Source organism: Macrosteles quadrilineatus, unplaced genomic scaffold (genome assembly GCF_028750875.1).
Source record: "Macrosteles quadrilineatus isolate MER2022 unplaced genomic scaffold, UCM_ALF_1.0 Scaffold_23__1_contigs__length_1887923, whole genome shotgun sequence".
Classification (NCBI taxonomy): domain Eukaryota; kingdom Metazoa; phylum Arthropoda; class Insecta; order Hemiptera; family Cicadellidae; genus Macrosteles; species Macrosteles quadrilineatus.
The window spans coordinates 900,825-926,051 of NW_026542616.1; the positions used below are offsets into that span (position 1 = coordinate 900,825).

General features: G+C 36.2%; 1 protein-coding gene across 2 annotated transcripts in view; it reads left to right on the forward strand.

The window, feature by feature from the left end:
* The first annotated feature begins 1,460 nt into the window (after positions 1–1,460).
* The window catches only part of LOC129005545 (macrophage mannose receptor 1-like), a 40,623-nt gene continuing 16,856 nt past the window's right edge, over positions 1,461–25,227 (forward strand). Inside the window, exons 1-13 of one of the 2 annotated variants that reach the window (XM_054434453.1) lie at positions 1,461–1,542; positions 2,006–2,066; positions 7,507–7,748; positions 11,877–12,092; positions 13,057–13,269; positions 13,709–13,888; positions 17,867–17,973; positions 19,728–19,889; positions 21,453–21,603; positions 21,875–22,100; positions 22,813–23,054; positions 24,552–24,595; positions 24,837–24,957. In XM_054434453.1, coding sequence (XP_054290428.1) covers positions 1,503–1,542; positions 2,006–2,066; positions 7,507–7,748; positions 11,877–12,092; positions 13,057–13,269; positions 13,709–13,888; positions 17,867–17,973; positions 19,728–19,889; positions 21,453–21,603; positions 21,875–22,100; positions 22,813–23,054; positions 24,552–24,595; positions 24,837–24,957 — 2,005 coding nt within the window. In that variant the 5' untranslated portion in view covers positions 1,461–1,502. The remainder of the gene's footprint in view (positions 1,543–2,005; positions 2,067–7,506; positions 7,749–11,876; positions 12,093–13,056; positions 13,270–13,708; positions 13,889–17,866; positions 17,974–19,727; positions 19,890–21,452; positions 21,604–21,874; positions 22,101–22,812; positions 23,055–24,551; positions 24,596–24,836; positions 24,958–25,227) is intronic. The other variant, XM_054434454.1, reaches the window with a different exon arrangement.

Below are 25,227 nucleotides of genomic sequence, written 5' to 3' on the forward strand. Positions count from 1 at the left end.
ACGCCTGCAAAACAGGCAATGTAGAACAACGCAGATGTGTTGGACGGATCGTATCACCACAATTGAAGGCGCTGTAAAATTCTTTCAGCGGGACGGTAGTGTAGTAGCGGCCGAGCAGACATAGGTTAATCACGATCTGTGCGGTTGGCAGCGCTGTCTAATGCGAATCAGCCGCTCAACGGTCAGGTTTTATGTTCTTTGCAGCTCAACTTTGTAGGTTAGTGACAGACACATTTACCACATAGTAGCCTACTTACAGTGTCCACAGTGCAATGGTTATAATAAATGAACCGATATTATTAGTATTAAACGTAAGCTAACACTACAAAGGCTGCACAAAACAAAAATGTGGAAAATTGTAACTTTTCCAGGAACGATAGTTTACCGTGACACAGACAGGCAATCAGGCTTGCCAACTCCCATGCTTGCCAACTCAATGTGAATGCGGCATTATCACATAGAAAAAAATCCATTGGTGATTTTGCGGGATTTGAACCCAGGACCTCTGGAATCGAAGTCCCGCGCTCTAACCACTAGACCGACTCGCTCCCTCAAATGTCTGCTATAGTACGGTATTGATTTACGTTTATATATTTACCAAGCAGCTATTAATTTGTACTTCGTTGTTTTGTAGAATTCACTTACAGTAAATAATGATGAACGAATGTATCGTATTATTTCTAATCACTTATATGATGTATCTCATTAAAAACCTTGATGCGTAATATTAGTACACACGTCCCGGTAATTATGTTATATCCATTATAAGGACGTTGTTGATTAAGTTATTGCTAATTATACAAAGCATCGTACAGTTATTTGATTCCGCGCATGCTAATCAACAAAGCAATATCATGTAAATTGATACTTGATATGGAAGCATCAACCACCATTGGGAATTGCACACGTTTAATTGTAAATTCAGATTATATTACTTCAAATGCTTATTGGTTGGTTAAACTATTCCATTCTCAAATTACCTTTACCATAATAATAGCTGATATTCCATCTTTTTTTTGTGTTCATAGTATTAACATTGACTATACAAAGAATAGACTTCCTTTGTAATGTAAAAATTGAAGCCAAAAAACCTGGTGCAATCCGTTGAGATAGTCAACTAATGACAATATTTTGTTTCACGTGATAAATCAATCAGCTATTTGCTACGATACTGCATTGATTTTAATTGATAACCTAATACACTAGTACCCTCTGGTGAGATGGTCTTGAACTCCTATTTTCTTGGCTTCAAATTTTAACATAACATGGGTCTATTCTGTGTATAGTCAATGGTATCAATCAATAAGTAGGTTAAGAGCACATTGTTATTATAAACTCAGATACAAAATTCCTGGGTCAATACTGTCGTCTGTGAAGAACCAGTCTGATAGAGTTCAAGGTCAACGCCAAGGACTTCGCTCTCACGTCTTGGTTTTCCTGGTCAGGAACCTCAGTATAATCGTAAACTTCGCGATGTCCAGTGAGTCTTGACGTTGTGAACAATGTTGCGATCGGTTTACCCGATTTTCTGTTTAGTATTAGGTAGGTTTTTGTGTCAACTATGCCACATTTTACTACAATAGTCACAGTGATAGCTTTAAAAATGGTCCTATAACATTATTATCATACTATGCTAGATTTGTGAAGTTGTGTTTATTTCCTCATGGCTAAACTAAAGGGATTTTTAGATTGATTTTCCTCTCTAGTGGATTAAATTGTGTTTAAGCTTGTCAGTTTAAAATTGTTATAGGTTAGGTAAAGATATTATTGTTTTAAGGTAAATATTACACTGTAAAAAATTGATATCAAAAGTAGTCTAACAATACTGTGCCACAGCAAACATGTCAATCTTTGATTTTATTACGGATTTTTTTTCCATTTATTCCATTTTTGTTCTTTCCATTTAAATCAAAATGCATTCAGTTTAAACAAGCTTACTGTTTTAAAACTATACAAACGCAATAATCTCTTTTCTTTATGTGTGTTTATGTGTGATTTTTATCAGTGGTAGCCGGACCGAACTCAACAACATCTAACAATGGATTTATTAGGACTAAGAGACAAGGGTAAGTAAATAAATCTATTTTTAAATAGCTTGTATATCTTGAAACACACTATTAAACAAAGTCATACCCTTTGAAATTAATGAATTATTTGGTTGTGTATCTATAGATTTTTAAAGTTTCCCCTCGTTTTGCGATCACCAAATCTAAATGATTGAAAACCAGCTTTTGGTAAACACACACACACGTTATATATGAGCATAAAGTATCGGACTATCTGATATGAGTTGTAACTCACAAGTAATCAATCCAGCTTGTCAACATTCACAGCTCGTGTTAGTAGTCCAGGTATATCTCATCAAACTTAAATCAGACCTGACGAAGACGAAGTTTAACCCGCAATCCATAAAATGCTACACATTAGACAACTCAGTAATTTATCAGCACTAGTGTAAAACATTAGAAAAAAAAGTAGTTAGTAAAAAAAACCATCGAGGGTTCTGGGCAACAGCGGTTCCCTGTTGGGTGTTCTAAAACTCACACGAATCTTTCTCCTACCAATCATAATGTATAACTCTTAATCTTTGTACACCCGTCATGCTAATGTAAAGTTTGAACTCCAACATCACCGATGGAATTCGAATGAATGATAATTGTGTAACCGTTCCACCTTCACATCCTAGGACTCTAGGTTCTTGCCCGGAACTATCACACATTACTTCGGGTTAGTCTTAGCGAGTCGCAGTATTATCAAATAGATAAAATCCATTGGTGATTTGATTGGTGATTTTGAACCCGGGACCTCACGCTCCAAAGCCCCGAGCTCTACCTTTAGACCAGCTCACTCCCAACTATGAACAATAACAATGGAATTTGAGTGAATGATATAAAACTACGTAAATAGCATTGAGAGGGAAATATTCACAGGACTGAGTTAAGGTCATCCAATTTTGATCACTACCTAGGCTTTCTCTGCCTGAATCCGTATTTCTAATAATAACAAAGACTACATTTACGAAAGTAACACTAGAACTTGTAGTCCTGCGTCCCAAACTAAGATTCAGAGGTTTCGATACAGCAATGATAATAAAAACATTTATAAAACCGTTGATATAGAAATATCTGTTATCAGTGAGTAGTAATATGGTAGAGTGAGTAATGTTAAGCTTTCTTTAAATAGGCCCTAACTAGTTTAAAATGAGATAGGGGCCAAAAAGCTAAAATCTTAACTATAAAATAAAGGAACATTGATGATGGGTGATATTTCTTATCTAGTTTTTTACTATAAAATAGTATATTAAGTTAAGCCCTTAAAATAGGCGTTTACCGAATGAGTTTGGTCGTTCCCGTGCGAGACGGAGTCGAGTTCGGGATTACCATAGGGTAAAAACATTTTGGATGAGTGACGTACGATATTTTACACCATACTACTCTAAGCTAACTTAACAAAAAAATCTGTACAAATCCTTCAATTCTGTACAACCTCTAAGAAAGGCCATGTTTTTGTTTATAACCACTCATTGCCAAATATAATTCCCTGGTTGCGGTCCGGTAAAAACTCAGTACAGTAGTGCGTAATGGAATCCCATTTGATTAAGCTAGCAACAAACAGCTGTTTTCTGGACAAAATCCATGCGTGAAATGTTCATTAAAACATGTGATCGTTGGTTAAAACAGTGTAGTGTGGCGTAAAATCAACTTTTACCACCCTAATGAATAAAAAGATTGCTACTACGGGGCAGCAGAATTCAATTTGATGGAAATTATTGAAAGCTAAAAAACCTTTTTTATCCAATCGGGGATTGTGACATTAATAAGCAAGTATAATAACTACTGAGCTACTTAAACACACATTGATTATAATCGTCTATGTTTACATTACAGTTGGTCATGATTAGTTCCTAGTAATTATGCACTTAGTGCTGATTAAAACCGCCATTAGATAAGTTACACAAATTAAAATCAATGTGAGAACGATAAAATAAACAATTAATAGTGTAGGCCAATATGTAATTTCGTGTTTTTTTTTTAGTTAAAGGTAAAAACTTAATATATTTTGAAAGAAGATATAGTAATCTCCAAAAAAAATTAGGGTGTCATTTTTTCCAATCCAAGATGGCGTCCAAAATGGCCGCTGTTAGGTACCATTTTTAGGTTTTTCCTAAATATCTCGAAAACTATCAACTTTTTGTATACTATACTAAATTAGGAAATTAAAGAAGATTAAATTTCCTACAAGAAAAGTATATGATGTAACTATTTCCGTTCAACCATTTACAAGATATAATAAATAACTTATTCAAAAACTCCTTCCATAAGGAATACTTGTAAATTTGTATGTATAATAACTGCTAAACGTGGCAAAACCTATCCACCTAAGGTCAATATAACCGATATTCTTGAAATATTGACAAATTTTCCAGCAATTTGACACTTAAATAATAAAAATTGTTAAAAAATTAAGGCGAGGGTGAGCACACAAAAAAGTTGTAATTATTTAAGAAACTATTGCAAATAATGCGGTTTTTGTGAGACCGCCAACGCCTTAATTTTGGACTAATCTTTATGATTAAAGTGTTCAATTGCTGGAAATTTGGTCAAAATTTAAAAATTAAATTATCAAATAAAAAACCAAATTAAAAAATAAATCAATGAAATTACGTATTGACCTGTGTAGGCTCATTTGTAATGAAATAAAAATTCATGGATTTATTTAGTTAAAAGCAAAAGATTATTCTAGTAAAATATGATGTAAACATAAGGAAAAAAATAGGGCGGGATTTTTTCGATTTTTTGTGATTTTTGTCGCACAAACAATCTTCCATGTACTGAAATCTGTGGTTGTTGGGCTTTTACTTGCAACAAAAAAAACAAGTCAACCAGGAATAAAAGAAGAGCGCGAAGACATTTGATGTCCATTGCTACTCATATCACACAGTTTGAGTTTGTATTTTAGCAGTCATACATCACTGAACACTAAGTAATAACGTGATTGAAATAGTTAAACTATATTTTAAAGATTACGCTGTATCATTTATACTAATTGGCTAATATAGTAATTTAACAATCGTTCATGTTTGTACATTTATTTCCAACTAGTGTACATGTTGCTCGAATTCGAGCAATTTCAAATCTACAGGAGTTCAAAAAGAATAACGCTATAAAACGGATATTTACAATGAGTTCAAAACAGACAACTCAAAGATTACCGGTGTGTAACTCATGGAGGTACTCACGATGTATATAACAGTAATTAACATTTCCTGTATATATTGTATCATATTTCATAACCTGGTATTGCTTTTTAATGTTTTCTACAAACATTTCCTGACTTATAGCCATATAAGGTTGTCCATGTTTATCTTCGTTATTGGTAAGAAAGGAATTCCTGCCGGTTTTCTCCTTCTCAAAATGCCTCGCTGTACAGGCAACACAGGTCATTGATAGAGGGCCAATTGATAACGAAAAGTCGTTTTGGGGTAGTGTTAGGGCGTATTTGTAACCTAATAGTTGAGATTGTCCATAGTCAGGTGCCGACTGTGATGAGTTAAGCCTATTACGCACCTCTGTTCTGTACCAGCGGTCGTTATCACGATTACGCCTCCGTCTATGTTTCGTTTTCGTCATGTCTGAGACATTTAAAAGAAAAAAACAACAAATAAACAAATTATAGCTACACAAAACAACGATAAATGCGCAAATTTAAGTTACATGCTAACACGATCCGTCACAGCGACACAAAACAACGATAAACACACAAATTTCAGATACAACCATACTAACACGATCCGTCTTGGAGGCTATGTTTACACAAACTCAAATAGTAAATAAATGTACTGCTCAATGCGTTTCAATCGATGGTTTCATTGAATTGAAAAATAAATAACAGCAATTAAATTATACAGCTAATCAAAATGTAAACAATTATGTTCTCCATAAGGATAACATGGGAACTTTCAAAGCCACTGGGGCAGAGCCCTAGGGACGTTTTCAAAAATGTAAGGCCAGTTTGCAAATCTACGCGACACGCTCTTTCCAATGAGACGTCAATGGATAAAATCGGTTAAGAAATGGCGGAGGAGTTCAACCGACAAAGTTTCATGTAGCGTATTAATTATATAGATTCCAGTATAATTTTAATTACATGTGTGCTACAGAAGAAATTAAATTATTGCTAAACGGCTGCCATTTTGGACGCCATCTGGTATTCGAAAAAATCACGCCCTAATCTTTTTCTTATGTTTACATCATATTTTACTAGAATAATCTTTTGCTTTTAACTAAATAAATCCATGAACTTTTATTTCATTACAAATGAGCCTACACAGGTCAATACGTAATTTCATTTTTTTTATTTGGTTTTTTTATTTGATAATTTTTAAATCTTGACCAAATTTCCAGTAATTGAACACTTTAATCATAAAGATTAGTCAAAAATTAAGGCGTTGGCGGTCTCACAAAAACCGCATTATTTGCAATAGTTTCTTAAATAATTACAACTTTTTTGTGTGCTCACCCTCGCCTTAATTTTTGACCAATTTTTATTATTAAAGTGTCAAATTGCTGGAAAATTTGTCAATATTTCAAAAATATCGGTTATATTGACCTTAGATGGATAGGTTTTGCCACGTTTAGCATTTATTATACATACAAATTTACATGTATTCCTTATGGAAGGAGTTTTTGAATAAGTTATTTATTATATCTTGTAAATGGTTGAACGGAAATAGTTACATCATATACTTTTCTTGTAGGAAATTTAATCTTCTTTAATTTCCTAATTTAGTATAGTATACAAAAAGTTGATAGTTTTCGAGATATTTAGGAAAAACCTAAAAATGGTACCTAACAGCGGCCATTTTGGACGCCATCTTGGATTGGAAAAAATGACACCCTAATTTTTTTTGGAGATTACTATATCTTCTTTCAAAATATATTATGTTTTTGCCTTTAACAAAAAAAAAAAAAACACGAATCATTATTTTATTACAAATGAGCCTGCACTATAAAGGCAATTTGTTATGAATATATTGATCTTAAACATGATCTCGCATTTTTCAATGTTTGCGGTATTTTTAGATTGAATACTTAATTAATTACGTAGACATTTTTTGATACGTGTGTATTTCTGAACACTTTAACAATAATCAGTGTGGCTTGAATTAAACTTTGCAATTGTTTTTCTAACAAATATTTCCTGTCATTTTAAGAGATTATTGCAGCCACTTTCCATTAAAAACTTATTGTTCACAATGTTTCTAATTGTCCTGTCTGAGCACGTCCTCAATTGAGGAAGCCCCTAAAAGATGTATACCAAGATTAGTAAACCAGTTTACCATGTATGGCTTTGGCTGGGTTTGTACACTAATTGTGTTAGGTTTCAGTAACTTTCTTACCTGAGTTAAGAGATTCCAGATCCAAAAACGTCGCGAAAACCTTTGTTTTTACTAATCTACTAATAATTTCACCATCACCAAAAAATTAACTTTGACAATGATTGCAGCAGCCCAGACGAGAGGAGCTGTCTTCTCCCACAGCCAATGGTCAATGGCAGATACTCGCCCAATATCAAGAGATGTCCTCCCCACGTATCCAACGCCGCGTGCAAGATAGTCCCCGGGACCCCAGTACCTTCGGGGTGGGATCTCTACTACGGATGTGATGATGGGTTCATCCTCAACTCTACCGATACTGTGTCCTTCTGTACGGATGGGAACTGGTCTCCGTCTCTGCCAGAGTGTATAGGTAAGACATGGTGTGGAAAAGATCAACTAGGTGGCGTTCGCAGAGGCATCCACAAAATTGAGCGGAGTCATCAAGGGTTCATATTATATTGTTTTTGTCTTACTGCAGTAAAAACAGTATTTTTTCATGCATGCGCTGCGGATCTAAAGTAGCATTTTTAATATTTAGGGAGTAAAAATCGTTTTTAGCCTCTATGGAGTAAAAATCAGTTGTTGTCAACTCAGTTGTAAATTTCGATTGTAAACGATTGCATGTATCGAAAATATGTATCGATTTGTGCTTCGTAATCATTTTAACATATTACAGTCTACAGTCTCTTCCCGTAGCATTTTAGCATTGCAGATACATTAATCCATTCCCAAACTCAACACTGCTCACCTTTACTACTTCCTTCACCACACCCTACGTCGTGGACCTGTTTCCCTCTCTTCCCATAGCATTTTAGGATTGCCGATACATTAATTAAATTGCCAAAGACAGTTCCCACACTCTGCGCTGTTAGCCTTACTACTTCCTTCACCATTTACTACGTCTCCTTCCTACTGGCCTGTTTCCTTCCTTTCTCATAGCATTTAAGTATTACAAATTCATTTATCCATCTGCTCAAACGGTTCCCCCACTCTGCACTGCCAGCCTTTACTACTTCCTTCACCACTTACGTCGTGGACCTGTATTCATCGCTTTCCATAGCATTTTAGTATTTTAGATAGGTTAATCTAATTGCAACAAACATCCCCACTGTCCGTACTGCTAGACTTTACTACTTCTTTCACAATTTCCTATGTCTTGGGCATGCTTCCATCCCTTCTCATAGCATTTCAGCATTGCAGATACATTAAAACTGCTACAAACGGTTTCCAGTTCCCACACTCCACACTGCTCACCTTACTACTTCTTTCACCTGTTCCTACGTCGCGGATCTGTTTCCCTCTCTTCCCATAGCATTTTAAGATTGCAGATACCTGAATCTAATCGTCATAAACAGATCCCACACTCCGAACAGCTCGCCTTTACTACTTCCTTCGCCACTTCCCACATCGCGGACCTGTTTCCCTCCCTTTCCGTAGCATTTTAGGAACGTTGTGACCTTAATCTAATCGTCATAAACAGTTTCCATACTCCAGACTGTTCACCTTTACTACTTCCTTAACCTCTTCATACGTCACGAACCTCAAGCTAGTGTCGTCATTTGATTATAGTACCTGGGGACCGAGCTTTGCTCGGGGAAAATCATTTCACTCTGAGTGAAATGCTTCAGAGTGCTTTCAGTTCACTCTGAAAGCACCGTAGTATTGGAGATGCATAAATCCACACATCTACATCCTACACAATTTCCTACGTCATGGATCTGTTTCCCTCCATTCCATTGCATTTAAAGATTGCAGATACCTTAATCTAATCGTCATAAACAGTTCCCACACTCCGGACTAATCGCCTTGACTACTTCCTTCACCACTTCCTACGTCGCGGACCTGTTTTCCTCCCTTCCCATAGCATTTTAGGATTGCAAATACCTTAATCTAATCGTCATAAACAGTTCCCACACTCCGGACAGCTCACCTTGATTACTTCCTTCATCACTTCCTACGTTGCGGACCTGTTTTCCTCCCTTCCCGTAGCATTTTAGGTTTGCTGATACCATAATCTAATTGTCATAAACATTTCAAACACTCCGGACAACTCGCCTAGACTACTTCCTTCACCACTTCCTACGTCGCGGACCTATTTTCCTCCCTTTCCATAGCATTTTAGAATTGCAAATACCTTAATCTAATCGTCATAAACAGTCCCCACACTCCGGACAGCTCACCTTGACTACTTCCTTCATCACTTTCTACGTCGCGGACCTGTTTTCCTCCCTTCCCGTAGCATTTTAGGTTTGCTTATACCTTAATCTAATTGTCATAAACATTTCCAACACTCCGGACAACTCGCCTAGACTACTTCCTTCACCACTTCCTACGTCGCGGACCTATTTTCCTCCCTTTCCATAGCATTTTAGGATTGCAAATACCTTAATCTAATCATCATAAACAGTTCCCACGCTCCAGACAGCTCGCCTTGACTACTTCCTTCACCACTTCTTACGTCACGGACCTGTTTCCCTCCCTTCCCATAGCATTTTAGGATTGCCCATACCCTTATCTAATCGCCATAAACAGTTCCCTCACTCCTGACAGCTCGCCTTGACTACTTCCTTCACCACTTCCTACGTCGCGGACCTGTTTCCCTCCCTTCCTATTGCACTTAAAGATTGCAGATACCTTATTCTAATCGTCATAAACAGTTCCCGCACTCCGGACTACTCGCCTTGACTACTTCCTTCACCACTTCCTACGTCGCGGACCTGTTTTCCTCCCTTCCCATAGCATTTTAGGATTGCAGATACCCTAATCTTATCGTCATAAACAGTCCCCACACTCCGGACTGCTCGCATTTACTACTTCCTTCATCACTTCCTACGTCACGGACCTGTTTCCCTCTATTTCCATAGCATTTTATGATTGCCTATACTACTTCCTTCACTACTTCCTACGTCACGGACCTGTTTCCTTCCCTTCCCATAGCATTTTAGGATTGCAGATACCTTAATGAATTCGTCATAAACAGATTCTAGACTTCGCACTGCTACCCTTGACTACAATGTATCGAGTAATCTTAAGTATAATCTTTGCTCAATATCAACAAGTGATGTTTTTCCTTTTGTACTGTATTTGTAATTTCCTAGTATACTGTGGGTAGTTGGCTTATTATGAGCACATGCTAAAACTTCAAATCTTTTGTTTACTTTTTACTTGTTATTTAATTCAGCCAACATGGTTACCTAGCAACCCATAAGACTAATGTTAAAAAATGTGATTTTCAGTTTCATTTTTCTACGGATTCCTGAGAGACTTTTTTAACGCCATATAGATGTTGGCACTCACCGATATGGTCTTTATCACCATGCAAAATTTGAAAACGATTGATTCAGCCGTCTAGGAGGAGTTTGCGTATTACGAAATGCATAAAAGTCGACGTATAAGAGCTTCGCTCGCTTCGCTCGCTCCGCTCAATAACTGTATTACGTGTACTTAATGTCTCACCTTTACACCTTAGGGTGTTAGGCTCTACACCAGAACCATTTTACAGATGTTTTAAGGATAGGCTCATTGGGTAGCGGAATTATTACGTAGATCAAATCTATTGGTGACTGATGAGATTCGTATTTTTGACCTCAGGAACCGAAGTCCCACGCTCTACTCCTAGGATCGCTCGTTCCCTATAGCTCTAGACAGATCTGACTGCAAGTCATAATTTTCATATTCGTTTTGGAGTTTTTACACATCTTTAATCCAGTTTAGACAGCACGGCTTACTCGTGTTATATTGTCTATAATGTATATACATATGTTCAAGATCATTTAATTTGTACGCTTTGCCTTTACGTTAGAAACGTTCATGCAATTGCACGGCCACTTACATCATATTATATTATATTCAGCAGGCCTTGTTCACAAACTACCTAAACAAGTTCGTAATTTTAAAATTTGGGTTTATTACGATTGTGGGAATAACCCACATCACCGCCAACAATTAAGGTATAAGGTAAGAGTCAACCCCATCAGCTAATCGGACGACAAGCAGAACTGTAGTCAGACACCTGCGATTGCGACACTAGCGCTCCGGCCGGAAAAGACCAACCGCTGGCAACCAGGTTTGTCTTGGTTCGGCTTCGGAGGGAGAAGGACATCTTAATCCTTGGTCTACAGTTGGTAAAGTACCCGTAATGGCTAACTAGTTAATTAATATTTTGGGGGATAAAGGGGGTTAGGGGGGAAACATATCTTTTCTAAATTAGGCCAAGTTCAACCAACAATAAATTAACTGACGTAAGCAAATTAAACTTAACAATTGTCGATATCATGTTTAGGGCAAGTGTTACAATGGCGAGGAGAGTTAGAATAAAATAAAATGCAGTTAATCTATTTATTTGAGACCTATCAAAGCTGGCTTACGCTGAGCAGGGTTTTCGTGAGCGTTGTGGGGAGTTTTTTTTTTCATTTAGATAGGTACTTTATCCAATAATTAATTATTGTCAGATCTTTTACTTATGAAAACATTTTCTGATAATCGTTTATTTTTTCAGCTGGATTGCCTTGTTTTCCATTGAAGTCTCAGTACCTTGACATCCAGTGTTCGTTCCAAGGCAAGGTAGTGTCTTGTGACCAGCCTATGAAGCCAGGAACGATAGCATCACCGAAGTGTAAGAGCAACTACAAGCCTGCCTACCAGATACCATACTCTTACATTACCTGCCTCAACGATGGATATTGGGACTACCCTTTGTTCTACTGCACTCCAGGTATGTAGCCAAATCAGAGCCCCATGATTCTTTCTCCAAACATTTAATGTGCAAATAAAAAAAAATTGCTGGTAATTATATCAACCTCTGGACCTCACCCGAAATTCAATTTTTTTTCTTTTCTAAATGTCCGAAATTTCACGCTGATTCCAAAAATTGTAGTCGTTTTTCTCGGAAATGACCCATTTACCCAGAAAATCATAAAAACCCCGAAAAGTTTATTTTACGGAAAATTATATTCTACTCAAATTAACCGGTAGAGCAGGTTGAACAAGAATATGCAAGATTTTTCAAGATCTGATGGATATTAACGGAGAAACGGCTCGGAAAAGCGTAGGAAAATCTATTTAACTTAGCGCCAAAATTAACAAAAATAGGTTGGGTTAGGTTGGGTTAGGTTAGGTTAGGTAAGGATATGTTACGTTGGGTTGGATTAGGTTAGGTTACCAATAACTTGGGTAATTAGTACACATTCGATGAAAAATGTTCTACAAGTAGGCGAGGCTAGCAAAAGACTTAGCAGAGAGTGGTAAAACAAATATTGTTGCAAATATGGCAAGCAATAACGAAGGTGATCATCTTAAGTAGTATGATACAGAGTGCGAACTTTTTGGGATTTGTAGAACTGTGAATAGCTCAAGTTATATAAAGCCTCTAACAAAATAATTCTAAAATAGGTTTAAAATTGAACATTTTGATGTCAATTGATTAAGATTTATAGATTATCTTGTAAAGGGAAGGGGTGATACGACCAACATTTCTTGGCTTTGTAGTAGATTGAGTGCTTTGAAGAAAACACAATCGTGTCTTTGATCATGAAATATAAAGATAATGAAATACCGTTACGTAATAAGTCACATTTGGTGACAGTAATGACAAGATAATACACTTGATGGTCTTATACCAGCAATGAGTTGCGTATAGGGTAACTTAGTATATTAATCAAACTGGATATTTATTTCAGAAAAGCTGTGCCCCCCACTGAAGGTGCCGAACAATATGAAGGTTCAGTACATCTACCAAGACAAAGTCGTTAGAGACGATCAGTTTAAGCCCGGTACCATTGCTATACCCAGATGCAAATACAACTACCGACCTGCCTACGAACCGGGGTACACCAACTTGACTTGTCTAAACAGTGGCTCATGGGACCAACAGCTGTTCTATTGCACTGCGGGTAACTACGCTATGTTTACTCCTTGCTTGAAAGACGTTGACAACAAAACTTGTACCAACTTTCAAACACAAAGTTAAAGTGGTTCAAGTTAGATAGTTATTTACTGCCATGCTATCATAGATATTTCAAACTCTTTCGTAAATTTTGTCAAGTTGATTTCGTTGGTATGTTGTAAAATCTGACAGATTACATAAAGTAACATACTCGGTGGTATGATGGGACTGAAGCAAGGTTGCTAGCCAAAGTAGCTGTGCATTTTCGTCCATGGAATCGTTGAAAAATCCTACTTCTATATGACATCTCCCAATTTTCTTGCAGTTTATGATTTGAATCTATTAAAATTAATTCATGATGATCACCACTCATAATCGTCTAAAAGTAAACTCCTTGCTTTAAGAGGTATTTTAACTGGAACTATCGTGTCTACTTTTTATTTCAGTGTGTGGTGCGTCAAACGAGGTCAGCCAACTGACTCCGCTGATCGTGGATGGAGTGCAGGCCAATGTCGGTGCGTTCCCTTGGCATGCAGGTCTCTATTCTCGTAATGTAGTGGAAGGGAGAGAGACATGGGACCAAATATGTGGTGGTAGTTTGATAAACGACCAGTTTGTGTTAACAGGTAATGATACAAGTATAACTTTTGAATATAGTGTGGTGGCTTAGCGAAATGGTCGTGACCTGATGGATTAAAGCTGCAGCTTTTGCACATTTCTTCCGTACCCTAAATACAAACAATTTATGGGGGGGGGGGGTGCCCGATGTTTAGGTCCGCCATCTTGAAATACGACGCCATCTTTGTTTTCTTTAGAGGAATTGAACTATTCATTGAAAATGGCTTAATATCACCCAAAAGGACACATTTACGCCATTTTGTATGTAGGCCTAACATGTTTTGTTCACAATTAAATTTGCTATAAAATAAGATAAAAACCACTTCGATAACTTAAATGGTCTTGAAGATATAAACCGTTAAAGTTAAAAATTTGATATATTCCTCTACGCTAAATGTAGTTTTTGCTATATATCACCCAAACGGTGAACGGTACGTATCTGATATTATGATATATTTTATTCGTAATTAAATTTGCTACAAAATGAGATGAAAATCTCTAAAGTAACTTAAATAGTTTTGTAGATAGAAACCGTTAAAGTTATACATTTTATTAATTCCCGTATGCAATAGGTGCGTGTATCTTAAAAGTCCCCGACCTTTGGTTTTCCTGCACGTATTGCGTTAGAAGATTGCAACTTCACACATCAATACTGGACCTTAAATAGTACTTTCTTGACTAAAGTATAAAGTACTTCTTGACTTTTTCCTCCCAAGGGGGGTCGGCCCACAAGGAGTAAGTTGGAAATGTTAAATAAAGCATAGGATGCATAGGGGATGCATATCAAATTAATGGGATTTACTAGTAGAACGCGTTACCACAAACTGAACTTTAAAAGGACAGGTGGGTCAAAAGTTATACAATTTTATAGTTTTGCTTTTTTATTTATTAATCAACGGTCAACACCATTTCATCTCATTGCATAACATATAACAAACGGAACTTAACAACTAGGATCATACATAACCAACAATAATATTAACAAGCAAAACAATGATCAACAAGAATAAATGTATATATACATATAAAATTAAAGGTCTTCATCAGTAAAACACGTTGCCGCAATCTGGAGTTTAAAAGAACGACCCAGTCATAAATGGCTGCCAGTCAAAGTTTGGATGAAAACTCCATAAGCTTTGGTGGATACAAGATATATAGGTTTGACCGCTCTCTGATATCCAGTTTCAAAAAGAGTGGTGGTGGAGTGATGGTGGCTGTAAAGTGATGGTTGCAGTGTGATTGCTCCACATATTACGGTGTATTTCAACCCCTTGATGAAGCTTGAAAATTCCCTTGGGTTCTTAAAAATGGATATGTGCTACCAATTTTTAAGAAAGGTGACCCATCTGATGACAAGAATTATCGTCCTGTGGTGATACAACCTGCATTGGCTAAGGTATTTCAAGCAATTCTACGTCATAGACTCTCTTTCTCTTTGGACAATGTCATCGTGCCCTGTCAGCATGGCTTCAAGAAAGGGCGATCTGCCTCGACCAATTCGGTTCTGTACCAGGATGACATTATGCAAGCCTTTTCTCGTAACCATTAAGACGAGTCTGTCTATTTGGACCTATCCAAGGCTTTCGACCGTGTAAGTCACACTTATCTTGTGGCAAAGTTTGGTGGATTGGGGATCACTGAATCATACTCGTATGATTTGAGGACTATTTGTGTAATCGCTTTTTAACCGTGAAATTTTCTTGAGCGAAGTCTTGTGAGTTTGAAGCTTTTTCTGGTGTACCTCAAGGATCGCTACTGGGACCAATTTTATTTTCAATATTGATTAATGATATGGCTGACGTTGTCAAAGATTCTAGACTATTGTTGTTTGCTGACGATACCAAAGTATACAGAGAGGTGAAGTAATTGCAAGATTTTCAGTGCCTCCAGCAGGACATCAATGAATTTTCAATGTGGTTTATGCAAAATGGAATGCTTTTGAATGAATCCAAGTGCATGGTAGTTTCATTCAACAGGACCTCAACAAGTCAACAACCTCACTTTTTAACTATTCAATAAATGGGAATGCACTTGTTAGATCCACCTCTGTCAACGACCTTGGAGTACCATTCACATCATCTCTCAACCCTGATGATCAAGTTAACAGGTCAACAAGGAAAGCGAACTCAGCCCTTGGTTTCATTCTGAGAGTATCCAGAAACGGCTTCTCTGTGTGCATTAAGGACGTTATTCGTTCAGCCAGTGCGACCCTTGTTGGAAAACTGTTCTCTTGTATGGTCCCCATTTATACAGTTGGTCTTTCACAGGGCATCGAAAGAGTGTTTTTTTTTTTTAGAATCGTAGGACTTCGTCTGGGATACCCATTCAGGGATGTACCCATTGAGGATCTTCGACAGCATCTTCGGCTAAACCACTTGAGTTCTCGAAGGCGTATTGCTGACCTGGTTTTCCCGAGGAAGATTCTCATTGCAGAACTTGACTCTCCTGAGCTGCTGAGCAGAATCAATTTTCGCTGCTTCAGACCATCCTGATCCCAGGACCTTTTTGAAAGGGGATATCATTCTACAGTATATGCCTACAACAGCTAGCTACCAAGACTAAATCGTTTGGGAAACAGTATTCTTCAAAATCTCGACTTTTTCTCCTCAAGTTTAATTAATTTTAAGAAAGAGCTGCTTGCTTGTTTTCCATAATCCTTAGTGCGTTATAGGATTGTCCTGTGATCCAGTTTGTTATTGCATTTCTTGTTTGCTTACATATTTATTAAAATGTTGATGCATGTTGATAGAATTTATAAATTTTTATCACTCTAAACCGATCAACTTATGGAATTCCAGATGTATTTACATCTTTTTTATTCAATTCTTGTTAAGTTAGTTATACATACATTTATTCTTGTTGATCATTGTTTTGCTTGTTAATATTATTGTTGGTTATGTATGATCCTAGTTGTTAAGTTCCGTTTGTTATATGTTATGCAATGAGATGAAATGATATTGACCGTTGATTAATTAATAAAAAAGCAAAACTATAAAATGGTATAACTTTTGACCCACCTATCCTTTTAAAGTTCAGTTTGTGGTAACGTGTTCTACTAGTAAATCCCTTTAATTTGATACGCATCATGGCCTATGCTTTTATTTAACATTTCCAACTAACTCCTTGTGGGCCGACCCCCCTTGGGAGGAAAAAGTCAAGAACTAGTCTAGAAAGTACTATTTTAGGTCCAGTATTGATGTGTGGAGTTGCAGTCTTATAACGCAATACGTGCAGGAAAAACAAAGGTCGGGGACTTTTAAGATACACGGACCTATTGCATACAGGAATTGATAAAATGTATTACTTTAACGGTTTTTATCTTCAAAACTATTTAAGTTACTTTAGAGATTTTCATCTCATTTTGTAGCAAATTTAATTACGAATAAAATATATCATAATATCAGATACGTACCGTTCAACGTTTGGGAGATATATATCAAAAACTACATGTAGCGTAGAGGAATATAGGTATCAAATTTTCAACTTTAGTTTATATCTTCAAGACCATTTAAGTTATCGAAGTGGTTGTTATCTCAATTTATAGCAAATTTAATTATGAACAAACTATGTTATATACAAAATGGCGTAAATGTGTTCTTTTCGGTGATATTAGGCAATTTTCATTGAATAGTTCAATTCCTCTAAAGAAAACAAAGATGGCGTCGTATTTCAAGATGGCGGAACTAAAAATCGGGCACCCCCCCATAAATTGTTTGTATTTAGGGTATAGAAGAAATGTGCAAAAGCTGCAGCTTTAATCCATCAGGTCACGATCCTTGCTGATATTGTCTCTAAGCCACTACACTAATAAGAGTATTTTACAAAACGGCATCCTGTTAACAGAATCATAGTTTTCTTTTTTACCGATTCATCTAGTTCCAGGCGTTGCTCCGAAAGTCACTGCTTTGAAACACATTCTTGAGCAGAGCGTTTTGAAGCAGTGTCTCAGAGGCACATATGTTTTAACAATATGTTTAACTTTTTAGCGGCTCATTGCGTGGAAAACGTTCGAAATGTGGCCGATCTACGAGTGGCTTTGGGCAAATATTTCAGGTCATGGGATATACATGAGCACACTGAAGAAAAACGCAATGTGAGTAGACTTTGTTCCCAAGTTAAATATTTTTTTATGTAAACTTTGGCCTAAAACTTTATAAAAAGGTTGCATAAAAGATACATGACTTGATTACTTTGATTTATGTTGTCAATTGGAGGTAGAGTCAGTAATAGTGGTAGTTATTCAGCATATTGCATGGCAATATTAGTGGTTTAAATTTTTTTTAGTATTAAAATAAGTGTACCTTGTTATACAATACATACAAGAAAGCAGCCTTTTGTTTGAGTAATTTCGGTAGAAAGTGTATCCTGTAAATAAATACTACAAGCATTTTCAATCGTGAAAAAATAGACTTTAATATCCGTAAACTTATCTGTTTATAAAGGCAAAGAAAGACAGCGTTCTTAATCCCCTAAAAAAAGTTAAATTGGGACTAATAGAACCGATTAAATACGTAATACTGTTTACAAATAATTTAATAACAAAATATTTCTACCCTAAGCTGACTGAAATAGTGTTCTATCACTAAAGAGTATAACAATCACTTTATAATTTATAGAAGGTCACATAGCTTTTATATTGGAATATAAATAAACTAGCTGTACCCGCGGGCTTTGCCCCGTTTTACTTCATAAGTGAGCTCGTTCGCATGGGTCAATCACGTCCTGGTTGAAGTTCGTTCGCTACGCTCACTCACCTTTAGGTTGGAGCTCGTTCGCTGCGCTCACTTGCCTTCAAGTTAGCTCGTTCGCTACGCTAACTCGCCTCCAGTTGAAGTTGTTCGCTACGCTCACTCACCTTTTGGTTGCAAATTAGCTGTTGTCATAAATTAAAAAAAAATAATAGTGCTGCACCCTGTTGGTAATCCTGGTAACTTTAATACTATTGCACATCATAGAACAGAACCAACTTGTTTAATTGAAACAGCTGTTAATATTCATTAATTCCATTTAAATATGAGTACTCATAAGGTTAACATGGGAAATTCCAGAGCCACTGGGGCGGAGCCCGAGAGTCCGATCAGAATAAAAACAACTTAGTTTTCCTATTTAATGCCCAAAGAATCAGCGTACCAAATTTCAGCCTCCTAGGTAAATGGGAAGTGGGAGAATTAGTGATGAGTGAGTGAGTCAGTCAGTCAGTCAGTGAGGGCTTTGCCTTATATATATATAGATAACTGTTGTATATAACTTTTTCGCTACAGTACTGTGAAATGACCAGTTGTTTTAACATGTTAATCATCTACGAAAATTCATCATTACATTGTTTACTGCGGAAAAAGAATGTTTACTATGCGAAAGAAAATTTTAACTATCTTTTTTAGATTTTGCCAATGTAAACAAACAAAGATTTGTTATTTGTTTGTCAAGTGTTTCAATTTTCAACAACCAAAACTGTACAACCAAAGTAAACTACGAGTATTAACTTTAAATTGAAGGTATAACCTAAAAAATGCTATAAGATTTGTAATGTTCCTATCTGTAATAAAGAAATATCGAATGTCTGTTTTAATTAAGAAAATAATTAATTAGTCTTTGTAGTGTAGCAGAAAGTAAAGTTCACAACACGAGTGAAAGTGAATGAATACATATTCTCGACCATTTAAAATACTCGATAAATCTCGCACTTCAATCATGGTCTTAAATGACTCCCTTTCTAATCTGGTTATAAAATATACTATTTTACATTGCACGACTAATACAAACTTATCCTTTTTATTTCTTTATAGGGTGTGATAGTTTTGTAGGTCTATACTATTCACAGACGTTTGTGGAACTTAATCTTTACAGGTTTCGATGATAAAATTCCCTAGGGAATACAGCCAGAAAACATTTCTTTTCGACATTGCGCTTTTGATGCTGGATGTGAAAATTAAGGCAGGAGAGTTCATAATGCCAGTCTGTCATGGATTTTTAGATGGTTCAAACTACATAAAAGACAAGAATTTGTTTGTAAGTATAGTAGAAATTAAGGTATACAGTATATGATACTATCAACAAATTGATAAATCAATCTTTATTATGACAAGTCATAAAACACCATTGCAACGTAAAAACTGGACTTCTGCCTGTGCGTGATGAGTTCTCACTGGCTGATCATGCAGATTGTAGTCATATTAAAATTGTTTATACTTCTTAATCTGCTTTAGGAATTATTACATCTATTTAAGGAAATTTTACTTGTAGAAGGAACGGTACAAACATTGATACATCAAAATTATAGCCAGTTTTTAATATTCTTTTAGCTTTTAGACACTGGTAAACAAAAAAACTTATTTTGGTCAAGCTATCAGAAATACTTTGTCAATAAATATTCCCTCCTATTTTCTTCACACAGTCCTTACAGTAAAAATATAATCTTTATAGGTCAACCGTTGATAAAACCGCATCATTTTATAGTGTTTATCCTTTTAAACTTTACACTAATGAACTTAAGGTATTTCTTGTTGCTACACTAAACCTTGTGTTCATTTATTTTAACGAATAATACAGGGTATCCATAAAATAACTGAAACATTTCAAAGGAAAATACTGATACCACATAAGATACTATGTTTAATGTTTTGTATATGTATTAAAAGCTGAAATTCTCAAGTTTTATTAGAAACTTAGTAGAACTCGATATGTGTGCCCGGCATAACTCTAAGCGTAATTTGACCTCTTGCCAGGTTTTGGTCAGTACTTCAGGGGATGTTGCACCAACACGTGCGATTATTCTCTGTCGGAGGTGATTCAGATCCCGAATCTGCACCGAGTAGACACCATTCTTTACTGACCCCTAAAGGAAAAAGTCCAGAGGAGTCATATCTGGACTCCAAGGAGGCCATTTGATGGGCCCTTCCCTTCCAATCCTGCGATATTCGAAACGAAAATCTAGTGCTTCTCGCACACACAAACTTTAGTGTGGTAGTGCTCCATCCTGCTGAAAATTAACAGGGCCTTTCTCCATCTTAATGTCATCCAACTGTGGGAAAACGTACTCCTCGAACATGTCACAATAAATGCCACCGTTTATATCCCTTAAGTACTGACAAAAACCTTGGAAGAGGTCAAAGTTCTTTTAGATTTATGCCGGGCCACTAATGGTGCTCATATCAAGTTCTACTAAGTTTCTAGTAAAATTGCGAATTTTTGCTTTAAATACATATATAAAACATTGAACATAGTCTTTATTTGGTATCAGTATTTGACTTTAAAATGTGTCAGTTATTTTGTGGACACCCTGTATATGAGATCAAAAGTGAAGGTTGTGTAACTATTCAAAAATTTTGAACCTGAATTTTAGAACAAACAACTTGCTGTGTTTGATTTATAAAAATAAATGCAGTTACTATTCAATGACTTTATGTACCCACATGCATATTGTCGGCTTAATTTCATACTTGATGGAATAGGTATCTGTAATATTAAAAATCTATATATAACTGAAGATTTATTTTAGTAGTTTGATATTTTGACATTAATGTAGCGGTATATCGTTTTTGATAAATCTTTTGTTTGAAATATTTCTCACAGGTTGTAGGTTGGGGAAAGAAGGAAAACCAGATGAGTAGTGAAACCCTTCTGTACAACGATGTTACTCCGGTCCCGTCTTACGAGTGCAATCAGCTAGCCCCTTCTGTTTGGCCAACCTTCGACAAGTTCTGTGCCAGCAAAAACAGTTCAGGTAAATTAATATTAAGACATTTTTAGGTTGAAAGCCCCCAAATAAACACACAGGGACAAACTGAGGACTGAGGGATAAGTTCAGCAAGATTTCAGTAGTGGCAACTCAACTTCGATGATTCAAGCACAGCCCGTAACTAGTCTTTCAATGATTATGGCTACAATATGGGAAGCGTTTTGACATGACCAGGCTACTAAAGAATGATTACCTTTCAGCATAAAAATGAAGTAGTTTCATAATTGTCATGTTTCAAAGTCTGGATATGTTTCAGCATTATCAATCGCTCAAAAAGGCGATAGTGGTGGGGGAGTTACGGCTGTCTACGAAGGACTTCACTATCTCTTTGGCTTGGTCAGCATAAGATTTGAAAAGACAACGTACTTCTCCAATATCACATGGCCCTTCAACATGATATGGATGGAAGGCGAAGTAAAAAAGCATCACCCAAGCTTTACGTGGGTTGAACATGAATTTTTAGACAATCCTGATCAACCAAGGTAAGTAAAGGTTTTAATTTACTAAATTTGTGATTCTTGATACATATATGATTTTTAAATAAAAAGATTCATTATAGATGATCATTCTTCCGAGTCATTTACCCAAAATATTTAGATAAATGTTGTGCCACAACAGTAATTTTAAAAGATAAACATTATATTATATTAAAATGTCATTCAACGACTGTTGATTAGCGATATAAATCAAAGTAGGTTTCAAAGAGATTACATGATTTTTAAATTATGAATTGTTTATACATTTACAGGGTGTCCAGCTTCCACTAGGAAAAACTTTGCCAGATTATTCAGGAGGTCAAAACAAACAAAGAATTCAATAACACTTCCGTACTATCTCGAACCGTTTAACCTCTGTCGTCTGTATGTGTTTTTTTTTCAAAATATTAATAGCTCCTTATTTCACTGAAGGCTTTAAAATATGTATTATTTAAAGTCACAGATTATAATGAAATGATGCTACAGTTGATCACAACATTGATTGGGATCCATCATTGACTTTTTGGTATTAATAGTCTAAGGTTCCATGTAGAACAACATTTTATGTAATCTTTTAGTTACCTTGATAATGGTTGGTCTGTATTTTTCTAATGACTGGTTCAATGCATTTAGAGAAGTTAATCCCATTGTGTTTTGCTGCTTTTTTCAGGTATGTAAATGACAAACCATTCTAAAATAAAACCATTTTATGTTCAAGGCCCAAAAGTTGTATGCTGCCAAGAGACTCTGACAACAGGAAATTTTGTTCCTTGGCAGAACATTGCGACAGCTGTGACGCAAGATGCATTATTCCGGCGGGATCACAGGCTACTAGAGTCAGAGTCGTCTGCAACCCAGGCTACAGTCTGAGAGGAGCTGTTGGTGACGTGTACAGTGGAGGAGACGTAGCTACATGTTTGTCAGGAGGCTCCTGGTACCCTCGCATACCGGAGTGTATAAGTAGGTTGAATATCATCAACCACAATATATACTGTTTATGTGATTTTAAAGTTTTAATTTTTATCTTGTACATAAACGAACTACAGTTCCAATGGTCTTTTGTAGAAATGAACAAAGGAAACAAACTAGAGTCAGAGGCGTGACATAGGTCCTGTAATTACATTGTGCCAACATTATTATTATTATGTGCTCGCTGGTGCCAACACCTTATATAGCTACCACCAGTTTTTCAGGATGTAGTTGCGATCTCGTCACTTTAATAACCGGGTGGTTAAACAAGTGGCACAGTACGGAGGTGGAAATCGCGTCAATTCACCTATATCTCCTGCAGCAACGGTCATTGCTCTTCCAATTCTTTAAAGTCATTGAGTGGTTAAAATTAAGACTTACCAGGTATATTAACTTCAAGTCTGTGATTCTAAGGGATCACCGCTCGTGGAAAATGTTGTTGACCATTAGGCAGGATTTTGTGATTTGCTACTCGCCTTGGGCTACCTTCGTGGACTGGAGACACTGGTTTGACGGGGGAGTGTTGCTGTAATGTCATAGGCAGATGAAAGGATAGGATTGTGCTCTACGATCGACAATGGTTCTAGAGCCTGTTACGTGGAGCTAAAGGCTCTCGCCGTCTCCCCAGTGAGGTTCGTGTGCCTTCTTTGAAGCTGTCCCAAGGACGTTCCAGGTAGATTGTAGGATGAACTTTGGCATAAGCATACAAGGGCAATTTACAATATTTTCCCCATAAAAATAACATGGAGGGGGATTTAACTGATTTGTAAACCCTATCGTTAGAAAATGAGACGATTTCGAATTTTCCAAACGGCTTGGTCTTCAAACGAACACCCATGAACATTTCAAGAATCTTCTTTTATTTATTATGTGGTCTAGAATTTATATAACTGAGTCAGTAAGTAGTTTCATAAAATAGTAAATAGCCCACCTTACATTGTAGATACTAGATTTGCCATAACATTCTAAAGAGTGTGTGATAAAATACCGTCTAGAACAGGTTTAAATTAGGTTCTCGATCTAGTCCGGTTGCTCCCGCATGATGCCAGTCTAGTGGAGGTCAGTTAGAAGAGATTGATGGGGTACACTACTGAAATTGAGATGACATGTGGTGGATAGAAGCCATTCTTGAGGCTCCTGGACTATCGTAGCCCGAAGCGGATTAGTACGTTGTAATATACACAAAAATCTGCAGCCTATTTCATCCATACTTAAAATAAATCGTGCAAAATAGGCTAGCAAAAGACAATATAGGGCACAAGTCAGGATAGGGCAAGCTTCTTCCTGAGCTCTCATATGAGGTTAACACAAATCATCCCATATTAAACGATTGTTTGTTTTGTTTAATCAGATTATAAAACATGTGCATGTTGTAATCATTTATACTATAAAAGAAATCCTGTGATGGAAAAACATGTTTCTAATTAGTTATGACGTTTACATATTAAAAGATTCGCAAAGTTAAGTAATAACAATCCTTTGTTTCAGAGGTGACTGGGAAGAAATACATTGCAGGCGATCCATGGACCCACGTAAGTTATTTTTCTACGGAAATTTTATTCATGTCTACATGGAAACGTGGTTGATACTCTTTAATTTCATTCATGCAATTTTCAGGGAGTATGTAATAAAGTAATTGTAGATGCTGGGTAAAAGTGTTTTTCTTTAGTCTTTGAATTTTCAATAGAAAACGGCTTTATATTTGTATATTGGCATTTAAGGGGTTTGGAATATTAAAAGAAACTATTTTAGTTAACATGAAACACATTTCAGGTAACTTGGGACGAAGCCTATCAGAACTGCATAGCCAAAGGAAGACAACTAGCGGTTATCAAAAGTGAAGATCAACAAAAAATGTTTGAAGACGCAGCCGACGAGAAATTCAAGGAAAATAGTAAGATGAGTTTAAATGGTTTAAAGCAATAAGAGCAATTATTTATTCTTGATTTTCTTCTTCTTTTGATCCAAGGAAAGATAATTACAGTACTTTAGAGTAAAAATTAGATTTTCTCATTTTTTGTATTGTGTTATTTGATGTGACATTGAGAAAGCAATGATTGAAAATATGTATTCTTTTTCATTAATTAACGTTCGGATAAAATTTGGCGTACTCACCAGAAAGTAATAATCAGATTACTCTTTTGGTGGTTCACTTGAACAATGA